At 42.9% G+C, this 20,907-nt stretch overlaps 2 protein-coding genes across 2 annotated transcripts; both read left to right on the top strand.

Moving 5' to 3' along the window:
- Positions 1–1,150: 1,150 nt before the first annotated feature.
- Positions 1,151–2,212, top strand: LOC144108338 (kelch domain-containing protein 3-like). The gene has a single exon (XM_077641596.1). The coding sequence runs from the start codon at positions 1,151–1,153 to the stop codon at positions 2,210–2,212; it is 1,062 nt and encodes a 353-aa protein (XP_077497722.1).
- A 4,749-nt stretch (positions 2,213–6,961) lies between these two features.
- Positions 6,962–15,925, top strand: LOC144107799 (uncharacterized). Its single transcript, XM_077640986.1, has 4 exons — positions 6,962–7,458; positions 11,854–11,972; positions 12,214–12,368; positions 15,829–15,925. The coding sequence occupies exons 1-4, from the start codon at positions 7,415–7,417 to the stop codon at positions 15,868–15,870; spliced, it is 360 nt and encodes a 119-aa protein (XP_077497112.1). The 5' UTR covers positions 6,962–7,414; the 3' UTR covers positions 15,871–15,925.
- The last annotated feature ends 4,982 nt before the right edge of the window (positions 15,926–20,907 follow it).

The raw sequence follows: 20,907 nt of genomic DNA, 5'->3' as shown, positions 1-20,907 counted from the left end.
CGAAGTCCACATCGATGCAGGCCAACTTGCTGTCTAAAGATGGCGGAGCTGATGTACGCGGATGAGCGAGTCGTGCTCTAGCAGGCGTCGGACTGTACACGAAGTATAGGAAAGGAAAAATGTGAGTAATTCCATTATGTTATTTGGTACGCAAACTAGAGGCTAATTAATCTTCGTGGACGTGCGATTCCTAGCAGTGAATCACGCAGGAGAAAATCGTGCAGTTGAGAGCTTTGCTACAGCAGCGGACGCTGTAGGTCTGTTTACGTGAGCCGGCATCGTTAGCACCTTGATTTTAGAGAATACTCGTCGCTGTCGTTGGTTTCCTCGACGGGCGTTAAGACGGCTGGCGTGACGGTTAACAAATGTGTTCTTCTGTTGTTGTATTAGTTGCATCAACTCTTTCGCGTGCATTCCATTTTATCTCTACACTCTCAGAACAAATACACCGGCATGTTGAGAATTGATTTTAGTCTTTGCAGGATTAAAGATCGCTGCTGTATTTAGGTCTCTCGCTGTCTCCGAGTGCCACGTACGGCAGACAGCAGGTTTAATGTCACGTATGTGTTTTCCTGTTGAAGTGTATATTAGCCGTATCGCATTTCGCGCATATTGATTACAGTCTTTCGTATTCTTTCTTATGTTTACAGGACCGTCTGGACGAGCACGTTCGAAGAGCATGTACAGTTTAGCATCAATAATAAAAGAAAAATCGCATATCTCTTAAGCGTCGTCTTCGGAAAGCGGCCCCGTCTGCTACAAGTAGACTGACCGATAGGCACATCCACCAGTCCGGTTTACGCGCAAAGTCATTGCAGAGGAAATGTGTAAACTTGTTGAAAACACGTTTTTAATTATCGTTATTGCTCAGTTTGTGAAAAATAGTAGTACAACTGTTCATAAGCTTTAGTTCCATTATTATGCCGCGAGGCGGCGTGAGCAGTAGACAAGATTGCTTCCAAGACGTCACACTAGACGTCTTGTCTAGAGTATTGGAACGCAGCCCTAGTGCTAATCTTCCGACGTTCCGAATGTGTGCAGCGCCCCCTGCGCATTCATCCGAGGCGCGGCCAACCGGTTCTGTAGAGAGCTCCACGCGAACGGCAGACTAGCAAATAATTTAGGGACCCTACTGCCTGTGTTGGACAAGATGTGGACTGTGCGGCTTAGCGGCGTTCCAGATCGCGTTACTCAAAGGGTTGTCGCCATCAACGGCAAGCTCTACTCGTTCCATAGCTCCCTCGCGACCAGGTATCACGACTTACAGAACCGCGTCGACGTGTTCATCTTCGACACCGCATCATACCGGTGGCATACAGTGCAGACGCAACTCCCCGACGGCGAGCAGACTGACATTTCCAGCCACACCGTTGCAGCTTACGGCCACTGCGCGTACCTGTGGGGCGGCCCATCCATCCCGGCGCTGACAAACGTCCTTTACCGCTTCGACACCAGCACCTTGACATGGAGCCGTCCGCAGGTGTTCGGTGAGCAGCCTCCATCGCTTTACGGCAACACAGCATGCGCAGTAGGTAACCGCAAGTATATCCTTGGGACCTCGAACGGCTGGATAGACATGTGGTTCCTTGACTTAGACACAATGGAATGGCATCGTGTCCCAACCAGTGGACAGGCTCCGGCTCGGCGTTTCTTCCACACCGCGTCTGCCATTGGGACCCGGATATACGTATGGGGTGTTGTTCTGGAAAACCATTCTCTCGGTGGTCGTGTCTGCGACAACTCTTTGTACTACCTGGAAACGACCACCTCGACCTGGGTGCGCCCACGCGTACAAGGCACTCCTCCCGTCGGACGAATAGGGCATGCAGCCTTCGTGTACAAAGAAGAGCTCTATATTTTCGGAGGGAGCACTGTACAGCGGGGCCCTTTTCTTACAGACATGCACAAGTACGAACCCGAGACTTCGTGCTGGACCGAAGTGAGGCCATCTGGCTCAGGCCCGTCGGCGAGTTACTTCCACGGCTGCTCTACTACTGGTGAAAGAGTGTTTTTCTTTGGTGGCTTTGGCCCGATACTCAACCAGGAAAACGGAGAGGAGACCAGATGGCTGACGAATCTGCACATATTGCACTTGGCCCCAACACTGGAGAACTTGTGCCTACATGCTGTCATCGATGCACGGCTTGATGTCAGCAACTTACCAACAATCATAAGAAGGAAGATTAGCGACATCACTTCACACCAACCGTAGTCGATGCGAAGATGGTGCAACTCAAGCCAATGAAGTGCTTTTGACGAAGCCAGTGAGGTGGGGCGATGATAAGATTTCGACGCCGCTGCTTAGCACGAGAATAAACATTTGTCCTACTCCGATACATTTTGCTTCCCGATCAATTTTTACATGAACAACACAGTCAATAGCGTTTTCTTCACGTTCCTGTCGCAAAGGTGCTTAACTTGTTTCTTGAATAACTCGAACTAATGTGCCTAATATGTAGTCCCTCATAGACGTTTGAAGGTTCAACAACGTGATGGTTTCTTCAAACGACTCACATTAATATCACTTAAGCTTCCAGCAACTGATCTGTTGTAGGTCGTCACGTAGCACTTTCTCGTGACCTTTTCACTGCAGAATGCAGATACGCTTGCTCGAGATGGCTGTAGACAGATTTGAGGGCGCAGCCAGAAAAATATGCATCTGCAATAGCTTCAGAAAGCCGCATGGTTTGCACTCGTTTCTGCCTTCCTGCTCTTAGGTTGACGCTGTTTGTAAATTTTCTTTCATTTAATAGACAATATTTTCTCTACTTTTTCTATATATATATATTGCAACATCAGGTGTAGTTCGTACTGAAGGCAGCCGAAAGCATGCTTGCCATAACAAGAGTCACTTTATTTCCGGACATCGCATTTGCATGCACCTTATACCGCCCCAGGTGCCCTGCCCATGCCAGATACATTCTCGAGAAATCATCACACGATCGTGATAAAAGTCGGCCGTGCACTTAATGGGCAATGTGATCCGATGTGAGAAAACAGACATACGGGGCTATTTGTGTTTGGTTTAGATGCCACCGTGTGAACGTAAATAGAATGTGCGTGTATCGTGGCTCGTGGGAACCACTTCTTCATTGTTGCTTGTCTTTACTTTATTCCTAAGGTTCGGAACTAAAACAAATTTTATTTCTGATCAAGACTAGTGTAAGAAGAGATAAATGGATCCCCTCTCTTGATAATCAAGGCAGTTATCATGTCACTGAATAGGTATGTCCGAGACCAATTAATATTAATCACGCATTGTAAAATGTAGCCCAGTGGTGTGAAGGAATGAGGCGGTGGCTCGTTAAAACGCCTACACTGGAATTACTTCGAGTAGCACCTACTGCTTTCTTCTAAATTTGACAACCGCCCCCACTCTGAGGTTTCACTCTGTCTAAAGCTATTTGTCCTAAAAACCATATTCGAACTAAAAAAACACGTTAGCCAGTGGTTGGGTAGCGACAGCGACGACTGCATCGCTCCGACGTTTGTTCCTTCTCCTCCTCATCAGTCTGACAGCCCCCACTGTACTGCAAAGGCCTCTTCCATGTCTCTCCAATTAACCCAGACCTTTGCAAGCTGCACCCACCCTATGCCTGCAAACTTCTTGATCTCATCCACCCACCTGACCTTCTGCTGCCCCATGCTACGCTTGCCTTGTCTTGGAATCCATGAGCATGTCTGATGAGATTAACACCATTTGCAAAGGTGAAGATCTGAGGAAGGTGATAACTTATGTTGCTTCAAGGTTGAGTGATTGGTAAAAATTGTGAGTAACGTTAAATAACAAAGGCCTTAATTTGTTATAATGTTAAAAGTTGACTTGATAAAGAAATGTTTTTGCTATGTTGCTAGCCATATGACAGAGTTATGTTTATAAAAATTTTATGGCAACATTAGCTTTCTGTGAGAAATGCTGCATAATGAGGTCAACGGTTAGAAAACATTTAGACACAGACAATGGTTACACAACTTCTCCAAAGTGAAATTGAACACCAGCTGAAAGTACATTGCAAACATGATGAAAGTACACAATTTGAAAGCCGAATTTCCAGCTGCCATTTGGTAAGGAAACGAACCACTGAGAAGACAAAAAACACGGGCAAACAAATCTGTGAATGCAGTGCAATGTAGCAGTTGCATCTTTGCTACACAACCACTAATCAAAACCGCTAACTCGTTCATGGAAAACAAAAGCACAGACACAAAATATTGTTCATTGCAATGTTTAATTTAGCAGGTACATATTGCCACGAATTCATGCCTGCTCTTCCTGCAGATAAATGAAACACTGCCAAAAAGCAGCGAGCAGCCATAATTGCTGCAGTGATAAGGAGGATGTGCACCATCAATGCTGTTCTTCCATCCTGAGTAGGAAATAAAAGCTGTTTTTTCTGGAAATACTCTGAAAGTATGAATTTTCTATCCATCTTTTACTTAGCTTGCACTGACACGACCCATTGTGTACTTGGCAGCTTTGACAAACAAGTGGGCCAGCCAATAGGCATAGAAGACTGTAGAACCTTGCTAACTTGCAAAAGATCAATGCTCAAAAAGAAAAAGCTGACAAAAAATGAGGAATTCCTTATTTTTGCTACATTGTATAAGGTACTAAGAATATGGCTCAGATATAGCATGAACATTCTTTTTTCTGTTCACTTACAAACTTTCTAGCCAGTGCTAGCATATTACTGCGATGTAAATAATGAAACATGCCAGCACTGTACAATATGCTGTAACATATATGAAATACTCCCCCTACAAGGGTACCACATGCCTCTTGCGTGTGGTAAAGTTTATATCTGCCAAACTAGATAGTCTGTAGGATGAGGCACCAAGCCTCTGACATCTGAAGTGTACCTCCCATGCAATTAGTGACTGGAGATGCTCCTTTTTGATGGTATTTTAGTTGCTGGGTGTGGAAAGACCAGATAAGAAGGGGAACCACTAGACATCAACTTTTTAAGCAACATTACAATAAGCAATGTGCCAGAGCTTTCCTTCTGTCCAAAAAGGTGTTTCTTTTTCCATGTTCTTTGTTCACATAACTGCTTGCATGTGCTCATTTTGGCTTGCTGGGAGGTGCTTTCTTCTGTTAAAATAAAGGTTTAACTCTGGCCTCAGTCTTCTGCGCCTTCTTAACTTTTTGCTAGTGTTCACATTAAGTCGTGTACAAACTCATGCAGGTCTCTACTTTTCTACGTTTCCAACTGTGACATCTCTGCTTTCGTCGTTTCCATCTCTGCATCCGATGCCTTCAAGTCAGCTGCGTATAATCATCTTAATCAGCGTACACATGTATTTATTTTAGTCACCCACTCCTCTGTTTGATGCCGATCGGCCCTGAGAGTAAATAAGTGAAATGTAGTCTTAAGCCAGCTCTGAGCAAGCACGCATTATGTTCAGTTTATTTTACCATGTTGACCAGAAGAGAGTGGAGGGAAAAAAGCTGCTAAGTGGAGCTTGACATGCCTCTCGCCCCTACACTGGAAAGCAGCACGCGCCCCCCCCCCCCCCCCACCCCCCCCCCCCCCCCCCCCCCACAAGGCATACGTAACCACAACAGAACAGGCCAAGTGTGAAGTAATTCAGTAACATTCCTCACATTTACCACAGTGCATACTTGCTGCTCAGTAATTTATTACCCCATTAGACATTCTGCAAGGAAGTGTACAATCATGTGTTTTATTTGAACATGGCAGCACAGTACGACAATCATTAACCTTGTGCCAACACAACAGCAAATAAACTTCTGCCCAATAAATGCATTGCTTACAGTGCAACCAAGAGGCGAGAATGTGCCACCACGGCAGAAATTTAGAAAATAAGCTCAAAATAATAGTGACATTAAATTTGAGCAGACGGTAATTCCACCCCACCCCTCCCTAAAAAAAAAGAACGAAAAAGGGTGCTCTTCAGACGGTACGTTTGAACGATGCGGCTGTAATATTTGCGATAGTTCAACTACGTGTGACATTCAGATATAATTAACGCCACAGCATGCGGTTGAATGCGAGGCGCCAGGGCGCGCACAATCAGTAATCGTCGTCAGGTATCCACTGGTGCCACGCCCTGAGGGCCGCTGCTCGACGAATACCACTCATGGCAACGTTCACACCCAACAAGCTTGTAACAAACATCACACAGGTGCTTATCATGATGCAGCAGCAGCTCATCAGTGCTGAATTTTTTGGCGTGATAAACGGAATCATACACCGAAACGCGCGTCGACTGTTGCTCGTCAGATTCTTGCAGTCCTACGAGGGAGAGCAGCTTTTCCGTCGGCTTCAAGTCTCCTATTTCGTGCAGGGCCACTGGCATTGTAACGCACATTCTGCATGATCGTTTTAGTACGCACCGATGCTGCACGGGACAGCAAGTGGTTGTACACTCCAATGCAGCGTTCGGGCCACACAAATACACACACTAACTACATACAACACGCAAGACGCACGCAGCGAACACGGAAGAGCAAAAACCATTCCAAAACATCTGTTTGTTCATTTCCACACTAAGCTAACTACGCACATGGTTCCGACTTCGGGCTTGGCTAGCGCTTCGACTTCGCCAGGCTAGTCATGGCCAAGCTGCGCTGCAACTGGTGGTATTAACGTTCATGCAACGAAAAGAAAAAAAAAACTTGATATATCAAATCATTCAGGGTGTCAGCTAAAAAAGCTACCGTAACATTAAATACATCTTATATGTTTTTGCCGTTGTGCGCCTTTGCGACGTGGGTGACGTGAGCATAAACGCGAATACGCGAATGGCACTATGAATTTCCCGTGCCACTCTGTAAAATGCAAATAGCGTGGATGCGCGCTTAACTTGTAGACATGCTTGCAGAGGCGAATAATTGTAAGTTTAATCTGCTGAATTTTGCTCAACGAAAGTCAGCGGCACTGCATTTTTATTGTTTCTGTGCATTGCGAGCGACATTGGCGGCAGCCACTCGGCAACGTCTCCGGTTTGGCGAACTTGTGAGAATGTCAGCCTTTCTCAAATTTTGAAAGCGGTTTTTTGTTTGTTTTGTAACCCTGCGTCTCGTCGCATGTAATGTGCACGATAACATCAGTACAACGTGCATGCGCTTTCTGTCTCTATTTGAAGTAACATTGGTCGATCAGCGTAAACTTTTGGATTCAATTAAGCACAAACTGGCCATGTTGGTACTGCGTGTCGAATGTGTTTTGAGATGATTCTGCGCACGAGATGGTCCTTTGATAATTTGTTTACTACCAGATATTGTCTACAGATTTGAAACCATCTCACTGAAACAACGTTGGCAAACTGTTTTGTGTTCATGCATCTGCTGCCCTTAAACTTGACTTTTCGGCAATCATTTGCATGGTTCCTTTGGATCTGGACAATGGGCTACTGTTGCTAGGGGCGCCTGGAAGCAGAGCCCCTGGGGATGCCCAGTGGGTCTGCTGTTTGTCCAAGTGCCGAGTACCAAAGGTACCATTCCTTACTTTTTTTCCCAGTCCATTAACCTCATATTCCTTGCAAAGATTACAGTATGTAATCAGGTAGTAGAAAAATTTGTAACTTCTGCATATTTCAGAACAGTTCAGAGAAATGTACATGCAGCATCAGTATTCTCTCGGTAGATTTTCTGAGACCTGGATTCATTTCTTCTAGGACAGTGGCAAGCAGTAGGTCAACTGTACACAAATATTTTCTCCTCTGGTGCAAAGAAAAGAGTGCAAACATAAGACAAGTCTCTAGTCTTGTTTCATTCTCACTGCATTTAGCCAAAGCGTAATATGAAATGCTGTATTTTTTATACCCTAGTTTCCTTTACCTTGAGCAGTAGATATTGACAATGAACAGCAAGGCAACTCCACTCGCTGACGATTTTGCCTTCGGCAGCAAAACAGGGAATACCTTACCCCATGTGTTATCTCGCAGACTCAAAACTGCGATGGACATGTGTCCACAGCTGCTATCACCTCTCAAGTACATGCACTCGTAAGACACATAATAGTCATTCAGTCTATAAATTTCTATTCTTTGTCCAGTGAATCCTCTTACTTCGTTTTCAAGCTACTGAGTCATGGCTCCTTTCACTCGGCCGCCCCAGACCAAGACTACAGTGTCATCATCAGCAACAGCAGCCTGGCTACTTTCACTGCAGGACAAAGGCATCTCCCATACCTCTCCAGTTAATCATGTCCTGTGCCAGCTGTGGCCACCTTGTCCCCACAAACATCTTCATCTTATCCACTTAGTTATCATGCTTTCTTTCATGATGCAGATATTGATTGATATTTAATGTGTTCAGGTACCGCGAAGTGTCAGGGGATAGATTAATGGCAAACAAGTGCCACATCGTCCTGGATGCTGTGAGTTACTTCTTAGTACTTTGACATGGAAGTGCGTCGAGGGCTGATCACAGTTTATAGTGAAGCCACCAGTCATTCTAATGCCAGGGACAAGGGAGCTAGAATAACTTCCTCTCTTTCAGTTACTCATAAAACTTTAAGCTATAGCTAATTTAAGCAGCATTGACTATATCTGCCTGTTCTTTTGATAGAAAAAATGAAAAATAGTGATTTTTTTCTGTGGCCGCACATGATACTCTTCATGATGATACTTCGAGCATTCATCTCAGCATGAAGGAATTCTGTAGAGCTTCTGCGGTGGCTCAGTGGTTATGGCACTTGGCTGCTGACCCAAAAGACTTGGGCTCAATCCCAGCTGCAGTGGTCGAATTTCAATAGAGGCGAAATTCTAAAGGCCCTTGTACTGTGAGATGTCAGTGCAAGTTAAAGAGCCCCAGGTGGTCGAAATTTCTGGAGCCCTTCCCTACGGCGTCCCTCATAGTCTTAGTCGCTTTGTGATGTTAAATACCCATAAACCATAAACGAATTCTGTAGCCTTCTGAGAACAAAAAAACCTAGTGGTTTTTAAACTTTTTCGTTATGTTCTCAATCAGTCTTTAACACCCATCTTTGTTCGTGACTGATGCCTTGATGTTTGTGCACAGGCAGTGGCCAGAAAAGGTCACTGTACAAATAATATCGGGTGAATGGAATGAGCAAGAAGTATGAACTTTCAGGAATATTGAAAATCACTGAAGTGACCCAGTATCACAGCATGGCAAATAAATTTTGAATGATAACCTGTTGCCTTATCATAGTGTGCTGAAAGGACTATAGACACTTGATTTTATTGAGCATTTTCTTCTGTCAAATGATTTGTTGGACATAATACATGGATTACTGGGTGGTAGTTTTATACAACTGCTAAATAATTTATAATTGAATTTCTTTGCTTATGCTGTTTCGATTTCGTCAAGTGAAGGGCGACTGTGACGTCAGGTTTATATTTTGGTCGGGTGATGCACTAGAAAACTAATATAAGTGCCAATATGTTGTTTTAATTCACTACGACATTTAAACCATCCTCTTCTAGTACCTGGAATGGCAAAAACTGAGGTGTCAGCAATTATATAGCCCGTTTTTTATGCCCCATGTGACCTAAACACCAACTACGTGTCACAGTAATTGTTCGACTGATTAAACCGAAACGGCGTTCAGAACAAAATCAATTATAAATGATTTAGTGGTCGTACACGAATACCACTGGGTACTCCATGTATACGAATTCCTAACGCATAGTTTGTAAGAAGAAAACACGCAAGGAAAAATTTGGTGTCTATAGCCCCATAAGAAGTGAAACAATGTAACCATCAAATTTGTCCTCTTTTACTTCACGTGCTTACTGTTGGTTGAAAGATTCAGGCTACTTTTAGCACTACCTTGGTACTGGGCATAGTGCGGGACTTGCAAGGGGTAAAGCTATTCTGCTTCAGGTATCATTGGTACAGTATCATTTTGTTGCTAAAGTAATGACGGCCATTCCACTCAGATCCCAGACTAGGTCTCAATTGAATTGCGCTTCTGATTTTCTGCAACTCTGGATTGCCATTTACATAGCGTTGCTCATTGCAGTTACCGATAAACACCTCATGAGTGGTACTGTCAGGCACTCTTTTCTTTGGCACTATGTATGAGCTTCTGTTCTCGCGCTTTCTAGAAATAATGCATGCAATTTTTAAGTGCGAAAAGGGAATTTACGTTTAACTAGATTGTCATGTTAGGGCTTGTATGTTGCAGCTTGTATGTAGCAGCCAAATTGTACATTGATGTCAATGCTGGTGGTTTCTTTTCATTATTTTAGGAGAATGTTATAATTTCTCCTTTAGCAAATAATAAGCCTCACTAACTAGCTGTTTTGTCATGTCCAGTATTTTGATATACTAAGCCACCAAAGCATGATTCAGAATGTGGTCACAACTAAAGGCAATGAGTCTTTCGTGTCACTTAGAAATGTGCTTTATACCCCTGGCGCACGGCATTCCTCGAAGGCTTTTCCAGCATAGGCACCATTTTTCACCAAAGGAGTGAAAGCTTAAAGGAGCAGTGGCGCAGCTGCACGGTACAGCCTAAGGGGGAAACAGTCGTTCAGGCTTCGTACCTGCTGCTGTGCTCGAGGTGGCTGAAGTGAGTGTTTTAAAATTAAAGTGCCGTATTCTGTTCATTCATTGAGGTTAGACAATTTTTTAAATTCTGATTGCTTCTTTAAATCTACTGCAACAGCTACTCTCATCAGCAGCAGCAGGTTTTGTACGTGTATTGCATTGGCCACTAAGGGTGCTCGATTTTGCTGCACTTTCACTGTCTTGAAATCTGAACATATAACATAAACACCCATACAAAAACCAAAGCCAGACACACCTTTCATATTTAAAAAAATTATTTTCAAACATTATTAGCTGTATCTATTTTTTTATTGCTTTTACATTTCGACGTTGGATGGCACTGCAATCACAGGTTCTCGAAGGCACCTTTCCGCTCGAAAGGTCTCTGACCAACACAAATTGGGTATAATTATTTGTGCAATGAAAAACAGTTCTAAAATAATTAAGAGCTGTCAGTGTAGGATTGGCCTAAAATGCTTTGTGCTCTATGTAGCTCTTCTCTGAGGCAGGGTTAATTCATCTGCACCTGCAGCCTGATACTGCAAAATACCAGTTCTTGGGTGAACTTATATTTTTTTTTCTCACACTAAGCAAACTTGCCCCTTTTTGAAGCACGAAACTTGAGCTGATTCTGAACAGCTCGAGCAGGAGTGTAGCGAATTTCATTATCCTCATCCCTTAGTTTACATTCACCTCAGGACAATGGCCTCTTCCAGTTTAGTGTCTGTGTCTTGCACCAGCTGCATGCCACACTATCCTAAGAAATCTCCTAATCTTATCTGGGGAGCGTATAATCAGCTAGATCCTGCTATACTTTTTTCGGGTGAAATTCATTTTGTTGCGATAAAATGTGTGCAAGCTGTTTCCAGGCCTGGTGCTCGGCTTACCTGGATTGAAATGCTTGGGAAATGGGTCTCTGATCTCACATTGAGTTGACGAAATTAACTTGTGCTGGGGCACTCCTTGGCCACAGATGCCGTTTTGCCATTAAAATCTATCGAAGTCATTCTGTTGTTCTATGATACCATTGGTGATTGATTCTCTGCATCGTATGGCCTGGAAAGTCCATTTTCTTCTTTTAATTTCTACTCAGACTTCCCTGTTCATCCCTATTTTGGTTTCGCTCGGTCAGTCATGCTATTAATAATTATAATCACTTTATCGCACAAGTATATTGAAAACATATTTTTGGCTAATTGACGTCAAGTTTTCTACTCTGCACAATGATATATATGGTTTGTCCTGTGTGTCTTTACTTGTGTGGTAATGTTTATTTTGTGCTCACTGTCTAAACAACCTTATTTGCCTCTCATATCCTAAGTCCTTCTATACCTATCTTCCTTCCCCCTGGCTCTTTCTCTTTTCAGTCATTCGTCCTCTTTCCTTTACACTGGCCCTTGGTCACAAGCCTGCTGTGGGAACGACAGCCAGCACAGGGCCCCCTTTTTTTTTCATGGAACCTGCACTGCTACTATTAACACTAATAGTACTGTATCAGTATTTTTGTGATACTACATTTTTGTTATTCATAAAGTAGTTGGCTAAGGCAATGGTAGCAGTGTTAAATATCACAATATATCATGCATATATCTTGCATGCAGTATATCAGTGTGTTCACCATTACACTGCCCTCTATTTCTTTCAGTTCAGTTATTTCGCTATATATATTTTGTGCTTCTTTCCTAGTTTAGTTCACTCAGACTGAAACATTGCTTTCTGTGTCGCAGGTAGAATCTACAATGAATGCTGCTCTGTGTCTTGTAAGCAGGACGCAGTGTTAAATGAAGCCATAACTTTTCTTGGAATTGACAAGCCTTTGCTGTATTATGCGCTGAACCTCGAGTGTGAAGAGGAAAATGTCATGTCTTGGATTTCTGCAGACGTGAGTCATCGTGGTGAATCTACCAGTGCGAAAGACAGGGACGAGAAAGGAGACAAGACAGGCATTGACCCACGACTAAAGTTTATTGAAGTGAACACAGAATATATATAAAGCCAAGCAACACCACAAAACCACGCAGTTACAGATAAGCATACAGGACTACATGAGCCAAAAACCGCCCTCAACATTTTCCTGATTGAAATAGTCCAACTCATTGCATGTTTACACGATAGACAACACACTCACACATTTGTCATGGAGTCGTAAGATGTGTCTAGCCTTGATAATCTCCCATTTTATCTCTCCAAATTTACTTCCAAAATGCGTGTTGCCAAAAGGAAAGGGTAGCAGCCTTCACATCCCTTACAATGTACAGGCAAGTTAGAACCCCTACCCTCTTGTGCTCCTGTAGTCTTACATTCATACACCTTCCAGTTTCACCTACGTAAACCTGACCACAAGATGATAGTATGATACCACATTCATTTTACAAGGTACATATACATTTCACTCTACACGTGTACTTTTATTTAGCCACATTGACTGAATTATTCTTAAAATTTTACATATTTTAGACAACATTATAGGGGCTGTGAAAGCCACTTTTACATTGTACGTTCTCGCCACATTTTTCAAATTGTGCGACAATCTATGTACATAGGTAACACAACCGGTCTTTTGGCATCTCGCTGGCTGGGCCCAGCCTGATTGTGCCGGTCATTGCAAAATTGTTTCAGCTTTTTAACAATTTATCATATGCTCTTGCAGTAACATGGTTGGGAAATCCTGCGTTTGTTAACTTTAAATTCTGCTCTTGGAAACTTGTTGTCATGCTGTGAAAAGATAACTTCATCAATTCTGAGCCCAGGCTAGAAAGTGCAATGCTATCTTTCACTAGCTTGGAATGCTCGACCTGTAGCCAGGTAGCAACTTAACACTCCTTGGTGAATATGCAAGTTCTTGACAATTATTCTATCCACCTTACTTAAGAACATATCGCTTAGCACGAGGCCAACCTTCCGACCACTACATATAGCAGATTTTAGAACACGTGCCGCACTGCGATACTCTACAGATATGCTCTTCAAATAAATGCTATTCAATAACATGCTCTTCAGAAAAATTTCAGAAAAAGGGTTCATGCAAAGTTGTTTCCGCTTATTAGCAAAAGCATCTGTCTATTTCGCGTCTTGAAGATCCATTTCTTGTACTTAATTCGCAGTGTGGTTGAGTATCTTAAGAATGAGAATCCAGCGGATTGTCTTGCGATTAGTGGTGGTGTAGAACTGTTTTACTCTATCCCGTATGAAGACCTTGTGAAAACTTATGAATGTGTATATCGGAGGACAACGATAAGCTTGTCTTTAGGAACGGGTGTCTAATATTTTTTATTTGAAGTTAAGAGCATGTGTGTGGAGTATGGCTGTGCGGCATATGTTCAAAAGTCTGCTAAATGTATCGATTCGAAGGTTGCCCCTGTGTTAAGCAATATTTTCTTAAGCAGGGTGGATGGAATGATTGCCAAGAAAATCTTTCGCTACATCTATGATTTTCTGGTCTTTTACAAAGGTTGCGATGGTGTGGGACCTGTACATACTGTGAAGTTGTTTAAGGAGAAAGGCCTTTGTCTTAGGTTTACCTTGGAGAAAATGTCCCAACAAAAAGAGCTGCGGTTTCTGAACCTTAACTTGAGGTTCTGCACATGCCATTTGTGCTGGCGATATTCACCCAGTAGTGTTAAGCAGCTACTTGACTTGGTCGAACCATTCTAAGCTAGTGAAAGATAGTGTTGTGTTGTCAAGTCTAGGCTCGGTATTGGTGAAGCCATGCTTTCACAGCATGACAACTGATTTCCAAGATAAAATTTTAAGCTTAACGAAGGCATGATTTCCCAACCATGCTATTGCAGGAGAGTGCAATAAATTGTGAAAGCTGAGCATATAAGCTTGGGCAAGTTGGTCAGACATGCTAAAGGTAAGAATGGCGCTGCATCAAGTAACGAGGACAACGGGAGATCACACCCATGCACAAGTGCCAACCTTGGAGCGGATACAGAATCCAAGAGCGCGTGCTTCACAGTGTTGGCAGCCAAGGATCGGACTCGTTCAATCTTGAGTGTTCAAATCCGTGTTTCCTCGTTTCCTTGACTGTCAACACTGAACGTCAAGCACGCACTCTTGGATTCTGTATCTGCTCGAAGTTTAGCACTTGTGTGTGTGTGTGCTGTCCTTGTTACTTGATGCTGTGCCATTCTTCCCTTTAGCATGTTACAACTGAAAAACCCCTTCGCAGAGACTGCCAGAATCAGGTTGGGGCCAGCCAGTGAGATGCCAAAAGACTGACTGTGTTACTGTACCTACATAGATTGTCGCAAAATTTGAAAAATGTGGCCAGAAGGTATGACGTAAAAATGGTGTTCTCGGCGCCTAATAAGTTGTCTAGAATGTGTAAAATTGTTAATAACATTTTTAATTTAATTCGGGAAAAGCACATGTGTAGAGTGAAACATGGCAACATATATGTGCCTTGCTAAATGTATGTGGTGTGTTGGATACCATTATCATGTGGTTGGGATTATGTTGTTGGAACTTGAAGGTATATCAATGTGAGACTACAGGAGCATAAGAGGTATTTGGATATTAGTAGCTGTTCTACCTTATCTGTATATTGCAAAGGGGATGTGAAAGCTGCTAGCCATTCCTTTCGTCAACATGCATTTTGGCGATACGGTCAGAGCAAATTAACCGGAAATTTATCGAGGCTAGACACGTCTTATGGCTCGGTTTAAAATGTGTGAGTGTGCTGTCATCCATAGTGTTAACACGTAGCGAGTTGGACTAAGTGAGAGGAATGTTCAGTGCGATCTTTTACTTACGTTGTGATGTAGCTTATGTGTTATTGTGTGGTTTGTGGTGTTGTTTGGCTTTTCTGTATACTCCCTGTTCACTTCAATAAACTTCAGTTGCGAGTCAGTGCCTGTTCTGTTTCCTTTCTCGTCCCTGTCTCGTGCTGATAGATTCACATACTTGTAGAGTAGATTCACTGAGCTGTGCACTTGCAGAAGCTTGTGAAAAAAACCAGAGGAATTTTATTTCCATTATACAGGATTGAAGGTTGAAATTTTTTTCACCTAGATGTTTGCAGCATGAAATTCCATTCGTAAAAGTGAAACCCGATAGATTGTGCATTTTGCGCATCTGAAAAACATTCGTCCAGGTTATCTGGCTAGCGTCCTTCTTCCTTGTGCCAGATTTTCTGAAATAATATTTTGTCAGGTTTCTTTCAATCAGAATTTCTAATTACATATTAATTACACCAAATTTGCTGATCATATAAGACGAATTTCAAAGCGTGATGATCATTGGTATTGTTTTGTCTGTGACAGTACAATGAGAAGTACATAGTGTAAAGTAAGATTAAATATGAACAGTCTAACATAAACAAAACTACTCTTTTTTAGAGGAAAATTTTGCTACCGAAGTGCTGGAGTGGCATGGCATGATGAAGACATGGACAGTGTGCTCTATTCATGATGGCACGAGAACTTGTGCACAGTTATTCAGGCAATTGGTGGGTGTATCTTAAGATTTTAGCAAAAATTGAGTAGCATTTAGATATTATTGCACGAGATACCGTTGTGAGAATTGGTTAATTATGTGTCTCACATGTACACTTATCGACTGAATATAGTAAGCGTGGCTTTCGAGCTGAGTGCCTCCGATGAATGAAAAAAATGGCCAGGTTACTGCACGACGCGTGGAGCAGCCCAGTGTAGCACATTCAGGCTTCATGAAGTTGAGAATGAAGGTAGTAAATAATTTAATAGTAGAAAACACAGCAGGAACCACGGAAGCAGGAAGCTAACAGAGCATACTGATGCTGATGACACTGTGCATGAAGGGTGTTATAAAGTTGCCTGTCATGTAATGCAAGACGGTCATACAGGACGGGTGTTTAACATGAGTTGATGCAGACACGTTCCGTCACTACGTAGTACTCACTAGAACTCGAGCAAGAAGCGAAGGTAACAGCTGAGCATGGCCAGACTCTTGTTCTTTTCTCTGCAAGCAATCTGGAAGTGCACTTAGATAACCTTTGAAAGTGCTGCGACAGGGCACACAAAGAGAAAGACACGACGGACAAGCGCCTTCGTGTCTTTCTCTTTGTGTCCCCTGTCGCAGTGCTTTCGAATGATTTCAAAGATGTGCCAACTAGCTCAATTGTCCATGTTGCACTTCTTAGATGTCTTTTATGCTTTCGCTTGACATATACATCATTACTGCATGTAGCGAGGAAAAGTACATACCTTTGATGTCAAATGACTGTGCACTCACAGGGCCCGGCAACAGCTCACTGAGGTGTTGTGATATATCTACAGGGCACCTAATCAGAAATTGTTAGGCTTCAACTTCATAGCACGGAGCCCTTGCAGAAATTCTCTCAAAGTTTGTTGCCACATGGACCTCTTCGTAATCGATGACCATAAAAGGCGAGCCTTCCTTTAGTGTCACAAAAAAAGGCGTAGGATATGGATCTTTTTGCTTCTCCATTAGTGCCAAAATGTTTGCTAGCGAGATATTTCTCAGATATAGAATTTTTTCACAAAATGTTCGTAGGAGGATACTGGAACTACGCCAAGCAGTACCTGTAAAAACGTATCACAGCTGTTCAAGAAGCAGAAAGACTCATTCCTCCATCCTTCTTTTGCGTCAGACACATGAGGAAACTTCGTCTTTCTGGGTAGTCATTTTGAAAAGGTTCACGTGGCAACGGCCTTCGGTTAAATTTCTGCAAAGGGCCCTTCTGTAAACTTCAGCATCCGTTCCTCATGAGGCACACTGCAGAGATATTGGAATGCCTTAGTGAGCTGCAGCCAGTACGAGTGACTGCATTTTCACTGACATCAGATATTACTACATTTCCTTGCACATTCTGAGGTAATAGAAACTATGAGTGAAAACATAAGGTTGGGGGAAGTGCGCTTTCTGGGGCCGTGCGCTTTCTGGGGCCGTATTCCGAGTTTGTATCTTAATAAGAAGCCTCATAATCTGCCGTAGTGGCCACACCTGATTGGTCGGAAAACCAGAACCGGATGTTGGTGCGGTTGTGACTGAGCAGTGGCAGTATGTCACTGCGTTGCATTTTCCGCAGCGAAATGTCCAGCGGCGCTTTTGCTGTTTGCCGAGAGAAAGAATGCGACAGAAGAAACATTCAGCCGCAAGCTTGGTTGTGCATCGAATTTCACTGTAAAGGAGTAATATCAAAGCTGCTTTATTTACCTAACTGAATTCAGCAAATACAAACATTATAGTTCAGGCACTCTTTTCTGCAACGTAAAGGCCGGATATGCACGTAAAGAAGAAAATATTTTACGCAACCACACATGGCTTTTCAGTGACAGAAGCTGGCATCTACAGCCATCGATCGCCGATGGTTAATAAAAGGCAGCTAGCTTGTTCGCACAGCACGGCGTTTTATATTTATCTTGAGGAAAAGGAAACGGAGAGGAAAATTTGTAGCATGCACTTACTCGCTGCATAATGTGCGCTTCGTGCTGGGCTGAAACGACGCCGTGACGACTTGCCGTCTGCAACATCACTGAATGTAAATTGGTGCTGTGATCGGACAGTTGTACAGACGGTAATTAATGTTTTTTCATTAGTTTTATGCAGTCCCTGCAAATAAAAGGGATGAGCTAAAAAACCTTACTGTGTTTCTCTTGATATATGCGTTGGGAGACTTCGGAGATGAACATTTCATGGGTCTCATTGTTTTCAGGGTATGAAGCGCACACATGCCGATTGATGCCTTAAATCTGACTTGCAAGCTAACTCGCGAGCTCAGTGATGCAGAGCCACACCATCGCAGCTATCGAGAACCATAAGGGACACCAAAAAACCACCTCTGGCATGTCAAACGCTTCGGTGTAGCAGCGCATCTTTGGCGACTGAACATCCGTGCACGTTAGTGGTTTCACGCTGGTAGACATTACACACGAACATTATGCAGGATGCTTCAACAGCTAATAGAGAGCTCTAAAAAAGCAAATGCACATTTGCGTGCAGTAAGCACAAGTATAGAGGGTCATTCTGCTCTGTTACATCATTCAACATGCGCAGACAAGATAACTCAGTGATAACTAGTTGGGCTATCCAATTTGAATGAAGAGAACAATTTCTGCGACAAACAGGTACTCGTTATGCCTAGGAGCTACTGAATCGTCCAATGAAATATAAACAGGCCGAATTTATTGTCCATCCAATTTGTTATAGGCAAGACAAGACGAAGCGGAAGTCCCGTACCCAGTTTATAACCTGTTCACGGGCCAAAATACAATAACAGCGACGAGTTCACTTCGAAGCGAAAGGCTTCACTTCAGAGTGTGCTGCCGTGTTGGCTGTCGAGCAGCTGCTGCGTACGCTATGTGTTTGACGTCACCGTCCAGTTTCTTTGACCCTTTTCGATGCATCCAAACCACCACTTCCACTTCCGGCATTACTGACCAATCGGGTGTGCCCGTTGCGGCAGGTTGTGATGCTTTTTATTATGACACAAACTTAGAACACGGACCCTGATTGCTTGTGGGCAAGTGCCGGGTACCCACCACTGATACAATGGGTACCAGCTTTCCCCTGGCCTGGTTCTCAGCTTCTTTAGGGTGAAATGTTTGGGGAATAGGTGTTTGGCCCCACCTTGAGATGAGGAAAATACCTTGTGCCATTACGCTCATTGGCCGCAGATGCCCTTGCGGCATAAAATATCACAATCATCATCATGCTTGTGGGCAAGAATGACCTTTTTCAGATGGTACCAATGTTCCTTGCTCGCTGATTTGTGCATTGAGTGCTATGTACTGAAAGGCATCTCAATTGAATTGGTATTTGGCACCCATTCTCAGCTACTTTCTATTTGCTCAATATGATAGACAACCGTAAAGACTTTCATGCACATAGTGCCGCCTGGGTAAGCAAATTTTGTCTGCTTCTTTCTGGACCTCTGGTTTTTACTGTTTACTGCTATGAGAAATGAATTTCGGGCAATGAATCATAACTGTTTGGTTCTCAGTGATTGGCTTTTGCAAGCTTCTACGAAAGCCAATGGTTCAACTGTATTTGTGGAATTTATAACTGGTGTTGTGTGACCACTAAATCAGGCTTTCTTTATGCTTTTCAGATGGATCTGACAGCAATGTGCAGAGCTACATGTGTGTAGTTTGTCATTAAAATAAAATGTATGTACTTGTACTCACCCAAACACTTACCGCTCTCATTTTAAGCTGCAATCTTTGTACGTATGCAATACATAATATGCGTAAAGGAAAGTCTTGTACATAATACTTATTTCTGAACCGGTGCCACTTTACATTTGTAATTAATGAGTTTCATTTCTGCATTCAGCTTGCTTTACACTATAGTTAGGTAAAGAGCAACAGTACGAAGAACGTAACCAAATGTGCGTTTTTTATGCCACTTTGCATTGTAAGCCCCCGAATGAACATTGTTATGTGGAAATATTTTGTGCAAATACAGTAATTTAATACACAGAAGGAAAGTTTTGGAATATTTACGGCAGAAAAGACCTTTTACTGGGAAGGAAAATGGTTACAACACGCTGCAGCGAAATGTAGAACGCTGGGTTAATTTTATCTAAGAATTATTACGCATCCATTCGCAAAATCAGCTGCGGTTACCGCACACTAGGCGCTGTGTCGGAACGATCTGTAGTGCAGGGTTCTGCAATATGCAGTGCTTCACAATTTATATTCATTTTTGTAATGGCCTTGTGCTCAGCACTGTGCGCAGTTGCAGTGAGAGGTGCTTGCAGTTCATCCCAACTAGCCTTGCGACGAACGTCAAGGTTTTTAACAATCTTAATAGTGTTATTCTAGAGCAGAAGTGAATTCGAAGTTTGTTTGAACGGAGAAACATTGTGTAATCATTATCACGATTTTTAAAGGGAGCTGTAACTACAGTAATGAGTACTTAATTATTTCTCTCGTCGTGTATTCTTGTTGGTTGGTTTGTTTTTAGCTGGAAGACCATTATTCACTCTGAATGTTCAGTCTGTTCGTCGTTTTATCGAATCAATAAAAAAATTACTCGGGAGGTGATAGCATAAAGAAGCACTTGATATTTCTTGACACCGTGCTACTATTCAAGAATGCTTTGTAGTCTGTCGTGCAAAACTAGCGGGAAGAGGAAAAAGAGAAATGTCTGAAAATCACCCCCGCATCAAAAGTGTGTAAAACGATCAAGAACGTATGTCCACCAACTAATCTATGACACAAATGAGGGGGAAATAAAAAAATTAACGCAGCGGGTATTTACTCTTGGGTCCGTTTTCCGGAATGAGTTCATCCCTAGAGTCAATTTAAAGTTTGAATGAAACGCGGAGAGTGTTTCCTGTTTATTCCTAGCCTTCTCTACGTTGTGCACTTTGGAGCAGACAAGAAAGTGGTGCTCTTCAATGCGAATAGTCGCTCCCTCCACGAGGTGTTTGAATTTTTTGCTGGCTCGGTAGTGAAATAAGAAAAATGCGT

The sequence above is a fragment of the Amblyomma americanum genome, chromosome 10, assembly GCF_052857255.1.
Source record: "Amblyomma americanum isolate KBUSLIRL-KWMA chromosome 10, ASM5285725v1, whole genome shotgun sequence".
NCBI lineage: Eukaryota > Metazoa > Arthropoda > Arachnida > Ixodida > Ixodidae > Amblyomma > Amblyomma americanum.
This window is presented reverse-complemented; position numbering and strand designations above follow the sequence as displayed.